The sequence below is a fragment of the Agrilus planipennis genome, unplaced genomic scaffold (assembly GCF_000699045.2).
Source record: "Agrilus planipennis isolate EAB-ADULT unplaced genomic scaffold, Apla_2.0 scaffold8, whole genome shotgun sequence".
In the NCBI taxonomy this organism is placed as follows: Eukaryota; Metazoa; Arthropoda; class Insecta; order Coleoptera; family Buprestidae; genus Agrilus; species Agrilus planipennis.
Window position 1 is genome coordinate 780364 of NW_020442461.1, and position 15776 is coordinate 796139.

Below are 15776 nucleotides of genomic sequence, written 5' to 3' on the forward strand. Positions count from 1 at the left end.
GATTTTTAATTAAGAAAACCGATTAAGATAAGTTACGAATCGGTTAAATTATCAATTTTAAATTTTTAATAATTATTTTGAATTATTTAAATATTTCCGCGAATTTTGAGGCCTCTTTGCCATTGGGTGCGCAGAACTTTTGTTCTGTGAAAGATATGAAAAAAAGTCATCAATACTTTTTTTGCAAAATGGCATTGTGAAAAACTTTTATTGAAATTTTTTTTTATATCTTTCATATTTCGCGATATAATCGAATTGCAACTGTTTTTGCGGATTTTCTCGTGTTTCAATCATTTTCTCCATTATAAAGTACTCTTCAGCCATTTCCTTCATTTAACTGGACTGTTGGACACGCACCTCCACTCTTTCCTATCCTGAGCTAATCTTCGCATTTCCGTAAAACTAGAACATCCCACAACCCCTGTTTTCGCCTCTAGTATATCTCTAACTAGCCTTTCATGCCTGAGAAAGTGTCCTATTAACCTAGTTTATTGAATAACTACCGAAAAAACTTTTCATTTTAAACAACTAATTAAAGAAAAGTGCAGCTAGATACTCTACCACTTTGTGTAGCAACAGAGCCAATTTTAACGGAATACAGTAAGTACTTCATTATTAAAAAAAAAAAAAAAACAGATACATCATCTACCGATGAATGGAAAAACACGGAAGCTAATTACCTCGATATGTAATTAATTGCCCATAGCTCAGGGGGTTGCAATATCGGGCAAATAAACCCGCCAAAGAACTGCGGGCGTTACACCAACGCGCAGCGATACTTTGACACTCGCAATTTACTAGAAGCAGGATAGCATGGGGCAAGAACGTTATCAGTAGTTCATTGTTCAACTCGTTGTGATCGGGCATCAACAGAGGGTTGAAGCGAAGCGCACTCGCAAAAAAGGTAATAACTTGATGTTTTTCCGTAGTATCATCCATCTCATATTTGTTTTCCCCGATTTTTTTCGATAGTACCGATAAAACAATTCCAAAATAGTTAAAAATCGAAACATTTTTAATCACTAGACAATTGTTTCACCAAGTTATAACTTCTTCAAAAGATGAATTGTTAAACAGTGTTTTAATTCAATTTTAAAATGAGATTCCTTCAAACAACAAACATACATTTTTACTAAAATTTGTTGTTTACTTGGTATTTGCGAAAACGTTTAGTAATTGTTAAACAGTGTTTTAATCCTATTTTAAAATGGGATTCCTTCAAACCAAAGCAGATTAAATCATTAAAACATACATAATACCTATAATAGTTGTTACTGAAATTTGATATTCGTGAAAATGTTTACCATTGTTTTTTTTTGTTATAATAATACCTAACGTATTCAATCAATTCAAAATAATTTTTACCAATTACTTATATTTTCTCATTAATTTCGGATTATTATAGTCAATCATCATCTAAACGATACGCTGAGTCTTTATTTGATCAATTTAATAAACAAACCTATAAATGCGTAAGGAAAAAGACGACTCGAATTCCACTTCACCGTCGTCTAAGCTTTTCATTAACTTCAAACGAAATTGACAGGCTTCACGTTCTAATTTATTGGGTCCAAATTATTATCGAAAAAGTCTTTCTCAGAAGGAGCGAGCGAAATTTGTGACGATAGGGATAAAATAAACTCTTATTTTAATTTTTTCATTTGGCGCAAAAGAGGAAGACCCTTCCTTTATTTATTCATAAGTACCATTAATATTTTTTAATCTAATTTTTCATTAGATTCTGCAATCTCATTATTGAGTTTGAGAATATTCAAACGTCGACGTTATGCTATCGCGGAAAATTTTCGATAATTGCGTTCCACAACGTTATGCACAACTTAATGCATTCAAAATTTCCCAAAGCGGAAAACAATTTTCCGAGCGGGTGAACATCGGACATCAGAGACTGTTAAAACCGCAATCCATTGTTTTTCATCCAATCGAAGTACATTTACATATACATACAGGGGGTGGTTATAATTTGATGAGAACAATAACAATATGCAAATTTTCTTTCATAAGAGATGTCACAATACTTCAAAAAAAGATGATGAGATTTTGGACGCTTTTTATATGTAGTGCCTAGGATCTAATTGGGATCCGTCAAATGGGCATACACCATCTGGTGGCAAAATTTATAACTCGATTGAGGGAAAAATTTACATAGGAACTGTGCACGCAAATTGTAAAATTGTTTCTTAAAATAATAAAACACGTTAAAAAAGTAAAAATTTTTTTGATGATGGAGTCGACGAAGTTTACTTCTAAAGTTAAATCAAATAAAAAGTTAATATGTTCAGTGAAAAGCTGCAATAGCACTTCAGACATAGATCTTCACTCTTCACCTACATTAACTACTTTCCAATAAAAACTAACCGTTTTATATATGTAAAAAATATATTCGGAAAATTAGAGAAAAAAGTAAACTAATAGAAGCTTGGATGAAAGCAGTAGGTATCAAAGAAGTGAATTCCGGAATAAAAATTTGTTCACGTCATTTTAATGCACATGATTATATTTCAGCAAGTATTTACCATCAGCCATAACCTTAATATTTAAAACTAGAATCATACTAAAATTATAAAGTGAGAAATTATTTATTCCTGTGTAATTGATTTAACACAATTCTAATGATACGATATAAGTATTTTGAGGTTAAGAACCTACCTGCTGCAATACAACAAAGTTGCAATAATGTGTTTGCAACGTTCTCTTAAATCGGCTTTGCACGTGCAAGTCATTGATATGATATTGCTTAAATCACCCAGAATCACCTCACCAATTATATAACGTGAATCACTTTTTAAATCCGAAGTTTGTAAAAAGTAGGCAGTAAACTTGACGGAATTTGAAGGCTAGCTTCCGGATTTGTTATTTCCGAATTTTATAATGTGATTGGCATTAAAAACACGCTCACCTTCAACGAAATTTCCTTTCCGAGGCTTTGTGTCAGCCCAATCACATGTTGTGTTAATACTTATCATTTTATCGTAATTTAAAAACTTGGAAATTGCACGGTACACTATAGGAACTACGATAAATTTTCCCTAATCGGCGCCATGTTTTTAGGCTCCTCCCTTTGACGGATCCCAATAGGTACTACAAAATTTAATAAAGTAGGAAAACCCAACAACTAATTTTTTTTTTGAGTCGTCAATGTTCTACTTGCTGTAGAAAAAAATCAATTAAATAATTAAACCAATTAAAGCTTTCCACGGAAAGTCAGCGTCTAAACCCATCTCACAACCGAAAATGTTCATTATGTAGGTACGTTATCGATTAAAAGTATATGTCACTTTAATTTATTCCTTTTCCTTAAGCAGTTCCGATATTACACCTAAAGAAAATTTAAGGAACTTTTAATGTAATTTCTAGAGCCTTGCTAACGGTTACATTATTTTCTAATTACTTTCTGAAAACTGATTATACCGTAGCCGTAATAACGTAAACTACAATTACCATCTTGTTCAAGTAGCGAACAACTTAATTAGAATTTAAGTCTATAACAAATTTACTCTTCCTGGATATTTTCCATTATTTTAAGACCAAACAGTCACGACTTTTACTAGAATTGGTGAAGGGTCACGACATCCTCCCAAGGGCTTAAATTTAATTCAATTTATCTAGGAGCGTGATTTTTTTTTATTGTGTGAACGATCAAACAGAATTCGATGTCTCTCAAGTTACCGCACCCACATTATAAAATCGTAAAATGATTCATATGAGAATTTAGTGCGCCTTTAGTGTCCCAGTTAAAATTACAGAACTCCTTTCTTTATACGAAAGCGTTATTTTTGTTTTATTTGACTAATAAATGTATTTATTCACCAGTACCGTACCGGTGACCAAGATGATCTTCCTCGGTACTCTACCGGTGACTAAGAAGCTCTTCATCGGTACTGTAACGGTAACAAGAAGTTCTTCATTAATACTGTACCGGTGACTAAAACTCTTCATTGGTACTGTACCGGTGACTATGATCTTCATCGGTACTGTACCGGTGACAAGAAGCTCTTCGTCGATACTGTACCGGTAACTAAGATCTTCATCGATACTGTACCGGTGACAAAAACTCTTCATCGATACTGTACCGGTAACTAAGATCTTCATCGATACTGTACCGGTGACAAAAACTCTTCATCGATACTGTACCGGTGACAAAAACTCTTCATTGGTACTGTACCGGTAACTAAGCTCTTCGTCGATACTGTACCGGTAACTAAGATCTTCATCGATACTGTACCGGTGACAATAACTCTTCATCGATACTGTACCGGTGACAAAAACTCTTCGTCGGTACTGTACCGGTGACAAGAAGCTCTTCGTCGATACTGTACCGGTGACAAAACTCTTTATCGGTACTGTACCGGTGACAAAGACGCTATTCACCGGTACTCTCAAAAAGCTACTACATTAAGGCTCAGTGCTGTGGAAAGCTACTGTGAAAATTTTATATTCAAAGTCTGAATGCACTACGCTCATTAGTCTCATAAACCATGTAAGGTTATGTTCTATTGATAGCTTAAAGCATTAATCAACAATGTTTCATACTTTTGGGTACCGTGAATAGCCTCATATCCACAGGTACAGTACTGGTGAATAGTTTATTAGTCACCGGTTCGGTACCGATGAATAGCTTCTTGGTCATCGGTATGGTACCAATGAATTCGCCTATCGTCACCGGTACGGTACCTATAAATAGCCTCGTCTTTAAATAATCTCCCAAAATCAATAATGTTTCCCGTTCAATTTAACCAATCAATTAATTTTTATATTATGCATGTAGATGTTGAAACAAAAGGAGTCGAGCTGTTCCACCCCTGCTGAGACATCTTCAGTGTTGTCATTGAGTTCCGAAGATGTTTCTGTGACACCGAAGGGTTTTAGATGTTGCGTTAAAGAAACCAACCCGGCTCACGGACGGGGAAGAAGGTTTCACCTGTGCCAAATGCTGGTATTACCCTTCATTCCCATTCTGGCCCTTATCGTTCAAACAGCGTTCATCCTCAACAATATAATGATCCACAGACAAGAAGTTTTAGACGTCGAGTCACAGGTAAGTACTTCTTACCCTTTGGGACCCCTTCTTAGGTCAAATTGGATTAAACAAAATAGTTACACTCAAAGTTCCGCATAATAACGTTTAAAACAACCTAAAATCGATTAGAAATTTCTAAAATCCTTTTCTCTAGTAAATCTACAGCATGTCGCAGTCTGTCAAAACAGTTTAAAATGTCTATTAGGGAATCCGAAAGATAAAGTAGAAGCTCAAGAGAAAGCAGAAATTTACAGGGTCAAATGTAAAAATTGTGACAATCAGTATATAGGTCAGAGCCGTAGGGAAATTAACGTTAGATTTAAGGAACATTTAGCTCATTTTAGATTTAATACAATACAAAAATCTAGTGCAGCTAGGAAGCGTCGATAAACTTCTAAACGCTTCCGAAAGTGTTGAGACCCACAAAAAAATCAAGTCTAATGAAGTCAGATCAGTTTAAAATTGTTTTTTGAAACTTTTATGTGGAATTTTAAGTTTTACTGTTTTATTATCATTTATATTAATATGCGCTTTTATTAAGGTGTATTACAGCCCTTTATACAGCACTGTAAATAACAATTTGTCGATTCTTTCGGGTTGTTGCGTTATAAATATTAATTAAAAAGAACGACTTCGAACGTTTAACTTAATTTAAATGTACTGCCTTTCCAGGCGAATGCGGAATACTAAGCACTCCGGTGTTCACTTCATCCTTCCCTTAATTTACAATATTTTAGCACAGGAACTGAACGTCCCTAACATTAAAACAATTCATTTGTAAGGAATAGGCTAATTGTACTTCATTTACTACCCTTGTAGTGTGAATTTAAACAATGGGGATGACCTACTACAATGTGATATCTGGTAAACATCGTTGTATCGCATTTAAAGTAGTTTTTCATTTTGCATTTCGAACCTACTTGCTCTTTGTTTGTACCTGACTTAATGAATTGCCCTTTAGTCAACAAGATATCGCATTCCCTGCCCATTTGAATAAACATCGTAAGGGGATGTAATAATATTTATCGTTTAATTTCAAATGTAACTGAACTAATTTCCAACGTATTATTTAAGGTAACTACCGCTACCGAATTGGGCAAAGTCGTGACAAATTTACAACTAGAAAGATCGGAAGTAGCATTTTATGTCTACACAAATGGCACAGTTCTCAGGTAAAATAGTATTTTTGTTAATGCCGAATGTAAATTATGAACTTGTATTCAATTTCCCACAAAATTAATCAGAATCGATCAAAATGTTTTCAATACGCAATGCTTACTTATTCAAACATCATAAAAACACAGAAGAAAAGAATATCTCAATAATATCAATGACATTCGGGCTTGAAGGATAATCTCCTTCGGTGAGAACATTAATTTAGTGTTCATTGAAAACGTAGCGAGGGAGTAAGGTTCTGAGTCTTAGCTGTATCTTCACTGAAGAACTTTGCACCCTCTCTACGTTGCCTCAGGGTGCCAGGCTTGATGGCCATAGTTCAGGATTGTTCCTCCCTTGATGAGAACGCTGTTGCAATAGTTCATGCAACGATTCGCCTACTAATGTGACTGGTATCCCAGGGGAACGTAGTGAGGGCGTAAAGTTCTTCACAGAGGTTGCACTAAGTCTTCGTACAACTGAAACTCAGAACTATAGGCCCTTACAATGTTCCCTTAGTATGACATTAGTCGGAGAATCGTTAGGTGGACGACTCCATCGGTTTCCCGCCGAAAGAGAAAGAACAATCTTAGATAACGTTCTGCAAGCTTAACATCCTTGGGGAACGTAGCAAGGGAGTAAGGTTCTTTGCTAAGGGTGTTCTGAGCTCAGTTGTACTTAATCTCAGTCGTAATGAAACATTTATTTATCTTCCCTGAGGATGTCAGGGTTTGATGGTCATGCCCTAGGATTGCTTCTCCCTTGGTGAAAACACTAGAGTCGTTCATCCAGCTATTCACTTACTAATGTGATTGGCATCCCTGGGGAATGTGGACGAGAAGTAAAGTTCTTCACAAAGTTTGCACTAAGTCTTCGTACAGCCGAGACTCAGAACTATACTCCCTCAGGATGCCAACAACGTCAGACCGCGGCCATCAAGTTTAATATCCTCAGGGAACATAGCAAGGGCTTAAAGTTATTTGCTGAGGGTGTACCGTGCTCAGTTGTAATGAAACTCAGTGCACCTTCAGAGAATAACTCAGTACAACTGAGGCTTAGTACATTTGATAATATAATCAATACAAACTTAGAGAAAGACTTGACACCCTCCCTAACTTTTCCTAAGGATGCCAGTCTCTCTTGGAATAGTTCACCCGACAATTCGCCCACTACCGTGGTTAGCATCCCAAGGGAACGTAGTGAGGTAGTAGTTGATTACTAAGGGTGTACTAAGTCTTCTTACAGCTGAGACTTCAAACGTTCCCTTATTACTACGTTCCCTTAGTAGGGAGCGAATTGTCGGGTGAACGACTCCATCGTAGTTCTTACTAAAGGAGAAACGGTCATCAAGCTCAGCAAAGGACTTCATGCCCTTGCTATGTTCCTTGTCGATGTTGAGCTTGATGACCGAGATCTAAGATTGTTTGTCCATCAGTGAGAACTCCTATGGAATAGTTTACCCAAAAATTCGCCCACTACTGTGGTTAGCATCCTAAGGGAGCGTAGTGAGGTAGTAGTAGTCTTCGTACAGCTGAGACTTAGAACGTTCCCTTCTTACTACATTCCCTTAGGATGTCAACCACAGTAGGTCGCGAATTGTCGGGTGAGTGACTCCATCGTAGTTCTAACTGAGAAACAATCCTAGACCACGGCCATCAAGCTCAACAGTCCTTTGTTCTTCACGCCCTTGCTATGTTCCTGTGGATGCTAATCTTGATTGCCGTGGTCTATGATTGTTTCTCCTTCAGTGAGCACTCCGAGGGAGTCATTCACCCGAAAATTCGTCCACTACTGTGGTTGGCATCCTCAGGAAACGTAGTGAGGGCGCAAAGTTGTCCACTAAGAGAGTACTGGGTCTTTACATAACTCAGAACTTTACGCTTTCATTAAGTTCCCTTGGAGTACCAACCACAGTAATAAACTAATTGTCGTAGCGAGGGCTTAAAGTCCTTCAACGAGAGTATACTGAGGTTTAGTACATCCTCAACGAAGGACCCTACGTCCTCGCAAATTCTCTGAGGATGTCAACCTATGTAGTGTCAATTTCATTTAAATAAATTGTTGTTTTCTTAGCTCCAATTTGTCGCAGAGATTTGAAGCAACAGATAGAGCTTTAGAAAACATGAACAGTTGGCCTACGGTGGTTCTACCCCAAGCGGGAGGCGATTACCAACAATTAAATAAAAGCCTATTTCAAGACAGGCTGGACGATTTTAGGTAGGTCAACAAATACGTCTTTATCATTCAAGGACGTAAATAAGTTGGATTTATTTTTAAAGAAAAAGAATTAGCCAAGAAGAGAGCAGCGTTTCCGAAGTTCTTCTGTGGTATACAGCTGTTAATGCAGTTCTTTTAGAACACCTTACCAACCAAATAAAAGAAACAGATAACAGTGGAGTTTGGAGGTTTGTTTTTTATTAAATAATATTCCATGATTCTCTCCATTTACCCATGTATACAATAAGGCGATAAGTATTTGACTACTTAATAACTACGATTACGCAACTTATGCTGTTTTGTGCAAAGTCAAAATGAACAGACCTTGTACAATAAAAACTTTCTGTGGCAAATGAGGGGTAGAATTAGGGTTACCACCTTTTCAAACCTTACATATAAAGTATTTCTCGACTAAATGGTTCAAAAAAAAGTACTCAGCATAAAAATAAAGTATTTTATTTTTTGTTTTTAAAAACATATTTTTTGTTACACCTAGCAGCCAGTAACAAATTGCTGTCGTTCTTAAATACATTAATAGCCTCTAAACATGGCAAACAAAGATTTAAGTAAACTAAAAGTCCATTTTTAATTAGTTGTAATGAAGTTTTATTCCTGTCGTCCCCCCACTTTGTGTTCATAACAAAGAATACTCTTTCTGTAAATGCTGAAGTAGCCGGAACGGACAGCAAAAGTGACACTACTTTCAAAAGATTCGGGAAATCAGGTTGTTCCGTAAATATGGCTTGCCATTTTTCTGTGCAATATTATTGATGTAAAAATACTCTGAATTTCGAATAATACAGCGAAAACCACTTAAATATGTGTCTATGGTGATTACATATAATAATCTACACAATTTAAAGCAAGAAATGCAAGAACAAGGTATTCTAAACTCCCATTTACTAATAAAATTAGTAACAAAATGTATAAAATCAAATATTAATTCACTATCAATGGCAATTCTTACCATGCCGAATAATTCTGTTGTTGGCATAGTTTCTTAAGAATCATAATGATCATGCACCAACTGATTAGTTTAAACACTCTTAACAGTAATAAGTGATGATCCAAAATCACGATTAATCACTTTCAATATTATTAATTGCAGTAATTAATAAATAAATCATCACAAAACTCCTATCTCATTTTACTGTTTTGTGAGAACTCAAAACGAACGAACCTTGTATAATCGACATTGCTTATAAAGAAAACCAGAATTTAAAACACCATCGATAATAGTAAGAAATTTACCCCAAAACAATTTAAAATCCTAATACCAAAGCTTTCATAAATACAAACAAATAGGATATTTATACCTATCTGATGATTGTTGCTATTGCATGAAGAGAAACCATTGAAAACTACCTTCCAAAATACGATCATTACATTATTACATATAAATCTTAACCTGTACACTTTTGAACCCAAAATATAAGTACAGCAAAACCTTCTCATATTTCATTTAGTAATATCAATAAAAAATACACAAAATCAGATATCTACTTACCAACCACCACTGCTAATATTTATTAAGTAGATACGAATAATTACTAAAACATATCCTGTCATGCTTCATAACTTCCTCATTACGATAACTTTTCTGTAAAAAATACGATAATAAACATTAAATCACTATCAATAATACCACTGTTTTGTGAGAACTCAAAATGAACCAACCTTGTATAATTAAGATTGTTTGTACAAAACAATGCAATATCTAAACACCTAGGTACCCAAGTTTTCATATATTTAAATAAATAAGATATCCGTCTAGTTACAATAACAAGAAGAAAAATATACAAGAACTGCCAAAATATGACCATTACATCATTACATATCAATCATAACCTATACACTTCAGACCACAAAATACATACACTACAATCCTTCCGAAGTCTAATTAAATGAGTTAAATCAAAATCAACTTACATTTTTAATCATCATATCAACTTTTAATATCAACAAGTAGGTACAAGGCATCTTGCCATGCCGCATAACCTCGTTCTTACAATAGTATCTAAAGACATCGTCGCACACGAAAATCGAATAGTCTAAATACTTTCAACATTAATTCACTAATTAAGAATACGCTTATTAGTTTCAATAGTATTGATTTCAATAATTGATAATTGATCATGAAATAGTCTTAATTAAGCACTACACACAAGATACTCAGCCGTCCGATATATGATGATGTTGCACAATGTTAACAGGAAATCAGTATTGCACTTGCGCACTACTAACTTCCACCTCCACTCATCACGCGGCAGATTTGAATACATATGCATTTCTTTAGTTAAATAAATTTTGATTAACAGTGAAGTATTCAACTTTTTGGGGCATTTATATAACTTTATCAATTATTTTACATTATAATACCTAACATGAATTAGGAGAACTGTAATTTAATGTCTAAAAGTTTGTTAATACACATGCATATAAAAAACGTTTAATTAATCTAGATTTTGACTCTTTTGATTTGTGCAGATTTTTATTAGCATTTAAGAGTCTTCTTCGGAGTATAGAAAGCATGGGAATAGCGAGCGTTTATGGGGTCAATTATTTTGGTAGAGGTTTTTTGCATGGAAGCAGTTATATCAGTTATGTACGACATGATGCTATAGCTAAAGATTTACTAAATGGTTCATTAACGTACGTTCCTTACCTTAAAAATGTCTACAAAAAGCTTACAAATGCTATGAAAAATTATGGAACTATAAAACACAAGTAAGTTATTAGTCAGTTACTTAATATTAAAACAGTCACTGCTGCCGCCACCTATCACACAGGGCATTAGTTTTTATCTATGTGTGAATCTTGTTAGATGGCGGTGCGCGATTAATGAGGGGGCAAAATTTGAATTTCAAACTTTTAGATGCGATATAATAATAAGAAATGAAAGACGAAAGCCTAATATAACAGAAGCTATAGATTATTTCGATTCAATAGCTTCATATACCGACGAACTACGGAATCTTCAAAAAGAACTGCGTCATGTGATACGGTAAATATTTTTTTTTGCATAAAATCTTCCAACTATGGAAAGAAACTTTTTTAAGGGATTACGTAAATGAAGATTTGCGAATTGCCGCTAATAACGAGGCTCTTGGGATAGCAATATTAGTAGTAGTATTAGCTGTTTCCCCAGTTATAATATGGCTTGTAAGAAATGCTGTTGCTACAATACAGGTACGTAGTAATGTGGTAAAGCTTTTTTATAGACTTGGAGCAATAAAATTAATAATTAACTAACTTTTCCAATCCTGAAGATAAGATGCTTGTGTTTTTATTTCGGCTTATAAAAGAAAAGCAACATTGTTATCTTAAGATATTAACAACAGAGGACCTTTTCAGCTTTATGCAGCAAACTTGGCCACAAAGGCGAAAGAATTGAAGAGAGAAAAGAAAAAAAGCGATTCCTTATTGTTTCAGATGCTACCTCCGAGCGTAGCTACACAATTAAAACAAACACGACAGGTCCGTATTAGGTTTTTCCTTTAGAAATATTAAAACTTACAAGCCTTGAAAAACACTAAATATTAAACATGTAATTGTAAAATAGCATTAACTATGAATAATTCTATCATAAAAAGCTATTTAATTATATAAAAAGATATTAAAACAAGTCGCACACACAAGCACCATATTATTACTATTATTTTTTCCTTAATACTAGGTATTTTTTATAAAAAAATTTAGGTTCCAGCTGAATTTTATGCTTCGGTTACTGTGTACTTTAGCGATATTGTGGGATTTACCGAAATTGCCGCAGTTAGTACGCCCCTGGAGGTGAGTTAATAAATAAATCACAATTTTTTACATTAAAATTTATTTTTTTTATAACTTAAATTATACGTCATTATTTTTTTTCGTAGGTGGTTACATTTCTAAATAAAATCTATAAACTTTTCGACGCAAGAATTGAATGTTATGATGTTTATAAAGTTGAAACCATAGGCGACTCGTACATGGTAGCATCGGGGCTTCCCGTTAAAAATGGTAAGATTATTTCATTGATTATTTGCCTTTGTTCACCCAACTTTTTTGTTTATGACATTGTAATTCGCTCAATTATGATACACCAAAGGAAAAAGTAAGAAGAAACTTAAATAAAGCAAAGACAATTTTTTCATATTTATTAAATCTTAATATTCAAATAACAATTACGTACTCAAGGCCGTACCCAAGAAGGATATGAAAGTTGAAGTCCCCTCCAAAACTATTGTTATTCACGTAAAATCAAACGATTTCTTGATACAATTACCCTCCCCACTCGAAAAAATACCCTGACTACGGCCCTGCATGTACTAAACAGAAATTAATAAGGATAAACAATACACTATTTTATTGGTTGATTTTTCTCTCACGTCTACGGTAATCCTTAGGTTTCCACTGGGAATCACGGGGGGTAAAGGGTATGCCCCCAAATTAATGGCATAATTTTTTAATCTCCATGTGCCCTAGTAATAAATACCAATAGAAGAAAAAGTAAATGATAAAACACAAATAAAATAATTTTTAACGTACAATTACACTTTTATAACTCCTCCCCCCAGCATTTTTATTACACTTTAATTCTGGAGGGTTCAGTTTTTAAGCCCTAAATTATTAATCGAAACAGCATTAGTACGTGCTACTGAATAGGGGCCCTCCATGCATTACGTCATGCAAAAACGGGGGGAGGTCATGGGGGGGGGGGTAGCTTAACGAATTGTGACAATGGGGGGAGGAGTGGCTTCAGAGTAACATGACGTTTCCGTTGGCTTAATAAAATAATCAACCACTAATAAAAACATTGAAATGTCAGTATGACGTGATAACCGGTTGGGAGGGGGGTGTAAGACTTGTGAGGCGAAGCATGGAGTAGGGGGGGAGGGGCCAAAATAATGGGGAAATCTGCGTGACGTAATATATGAAAGCCTTTATTTTGACATTGCCTTGTCTCTCCTATTGTCGAACCTGGACTACCAAGGCCCCAGGTCCCTTTTCTTTGTACTCACTTTTGGAAATGGGCAACTTCCAGGATTAGGCATTCTTAAAGCTGTTTCTAATTCAATCGTCTCTTTCTTAACATATTTATTCAACACTTTACATAAACCAGATTCATCGACACCCCCTAGAATTTTCTGAAATTGTCCAGGTTTTGTTTCTCTTTCCAACTCCCATTTTAGCTGGAACAGATTGCATTAATGAACCTTTTGACTGATCAATTAATTAGAAAAGTATTATTTCTTACCACTGTATTATCGTCAACGAAAACGGACGGATTTTTTATTAGTAAATTAAAAGTCACAGTTCCATTAGGAAAACGACGCGCTATAGTCGATTCCACAACAACCAAAGGCTTCACCTCCTCATGACAATGGGCAATTTTTTTAATTGTAATGCTTCTTTCACAACACACATTCTATAAAAATATGTACCTAATCCAAAGGCATAAGTAAATAAATATTTTTAATGAACTTACTGTGAATAAAATTGCGAACAAAACAATATAATAGTTCATCTTTTGGTGGTTGTTCGTATAGCAATGGTCTAAATTTTTTAAACAAAATGGTATGAATAAAAGCCGTTTTTATTTCTGGTTGTTTGTTGTTAAATTGTGCGAAAAGATGGCTGCTATCGATAACAACATTGTAAAGAGGACAGCAATTAATGTTAAATAAAAAAAAAATATGATAGAAGATAATACTATTATTGGTCACAGGCATAAATTACTTTTTTGTTCGATAAAAATTTAGTGCAGTTATCAAAAGATCATCCTGCACATGACAATGTATCACGTAGAAGAACAGGACCGGATCCACTTGCAAATAAAATATTACTAACGGTAAAAAAAGATTGATGGAGAATCCTTGTAGGGCATAAACATGTTTCGGAGATAGCAAGCATGGCCCTTGACCTTCTGGCTGGTTCGACTCAGTTTAAAATTCCCCATAGGAAATCAGAAAAACTTCAAATAAGATCGGGGGCGCACACTGGTCCTGTAGTTGCTGGTATAGTGGGCTCCAAAATGCCCAGATATTGTCTTTTCGGTGACACGGTCAACACTGCTTCCAGAATGGAATCAACTGGTGAAGGTAACAAAATTATTATTGGCCACCTATAGATTTCTGATTTCATATTATATTACGTTATTTAATCGTAATGAATTGGCAGTCTACAAAGGGAAGTTCAATTCGTAGCTAAGAATCATTTAAGGATTCATCTACAGTTTAATATAGTTCACTAGTGGTTTCATCTACATTTCGTTTGAGTTCATTAGTTTTCGTAATCGTCTGACGTCAGAAATGGCGCGGGTTTTTCAAAAATAATAAAGAATAGCCAAAAAAGTAAATTATTGCTTTTTTAATTTTATTAAGATTAAATCATCTAAAAAAAGTTTCAGGTATTTAAAATTATATTTTTACATATTTTATTACAGCATTAAAAATTCATATTAGTTCTGAAATGAAAAAGGCTTTGGACGCAATAGGGGGTTACAAAACGGAGCACAGGGGACTCGTGGAAGTAAAAGTGAGTGATGTTTAATAAATAAAAGATTTATCGTTGCATAATTTCGTCATCAGTTGAAATTATAGATGGAAATGCTATGCGTGGGAAGATTTACTCCTAATTATAGGTTAATTCTTTTTTAAGGGTAAGGGGCTTCTAGACACTTACTGGTTGACCCAGAAGGAGGGTGGTTTAAACAGGATAGTCGAAATGGAAGCACCAACATACATGCAGGTATAAAATAATTCTAAAGAATAGTTAAATATTTAAAAATTAATTCCTAAACTAGTATCCGAAAGACAAAAGGGTAAACTATAAACATTTGCAATTTGCAATTTCGTGTTCATGCAATCATTTAATTTACTAAAGATTTACAGCCATGAATTAAACTTATTATTATATACTAAAAATACCAATAGGATGAAGATGGAGAACCTGTTTTTATGAGAAGAATTAGAGAAGAATATGTACTCTGAATAATAATCACCCTGTATTAATTAGAACTTTTTTATCTTAATGCTTAACTGTCTATAAATTGTAATTTCTAAGTGGTAAATGTACATTAAATTTGATATTTATACTTAACAACATTTTAATTATGTTAATGTTACACATTAAATTAGATATACGATTCATTAGGGTATTAGTAATATAATTAATTGTTTATAAATCTTTCATTTATATGTGTACCTATATAAATCTATGTGTAAAGAGAACAAAAATAAAGTTAAAACTATTATTAAAAACAATTCCATAAAAGTTTTTTTTGGTAAAACAGTATTTAGTTATGAATTACAAATTTTTGATTAATTTTTATTGTAAACTACCGTTTAAATTTTGAAGCCATCCATGAAAATAAACAAACATAATT

General features: G+C 34.2%; 1 protein-coding gene across 1 annotated transcript; it reads left to right on the plus strand.

The window, feature by feature from the left end:
- The first annotated feature begins 4613 nt into the window (after window positions 1-4613).
- Window positions 4614-15448, plus strand: LOC108736041. Its single transcript, XM_025980727.1, has 15 exons — window positions 4614-4683; window positions 4787-5056; window positions 6113-6210; window positions 8267-8410; window positions 8473-8598; window positions 10898-11137; window positions 11286-11414; window positions 11470-11599; window positions 11765-11887; window positions 12110-12199; window positions 12286-12409; window positions 14272-14490; window positions 14835-14926; window positions 15050-15139; window positions 15325-15448. The coding sequence occupies exons 2-15, from the start codon at window positions 4787-4789 to the stop codon at window positions 15379-15381; spliced, it is 1932 nt and encodes a 643-aa protein (XP_025836512.1). The 5' UTR covers window positions 4614-4683; the 3' UTR covers window positions 15382-15448.
- Window positions 15449-15776: the final 328 nt, after the last annotated feature.

Excerpts from the sequence above, each read along its gene's own strand:
- LOC108736041 (XM_025980727.1), top strand. The coding sequence starts at position 4,787 with ATGTTGAAACAAAAGGAGTCGAGCTGTTCCACCCCTGCTGAGACATCT. Across the intron at positions 11,138-11,285 it reads TATGGAACTATAAAACACAA|ATGCGATATAATAATAAGAA; the intron begins GTAAGTTATTAG and ends TCAAACTTTTAG. Across the intron at positions 15,140-15,324 it reads AAGCACCAACATACATGCAG|GATGAAGATGGAGAACCTGT; the intron begins GTATAAAATAAT and ends AAATACCAATAG.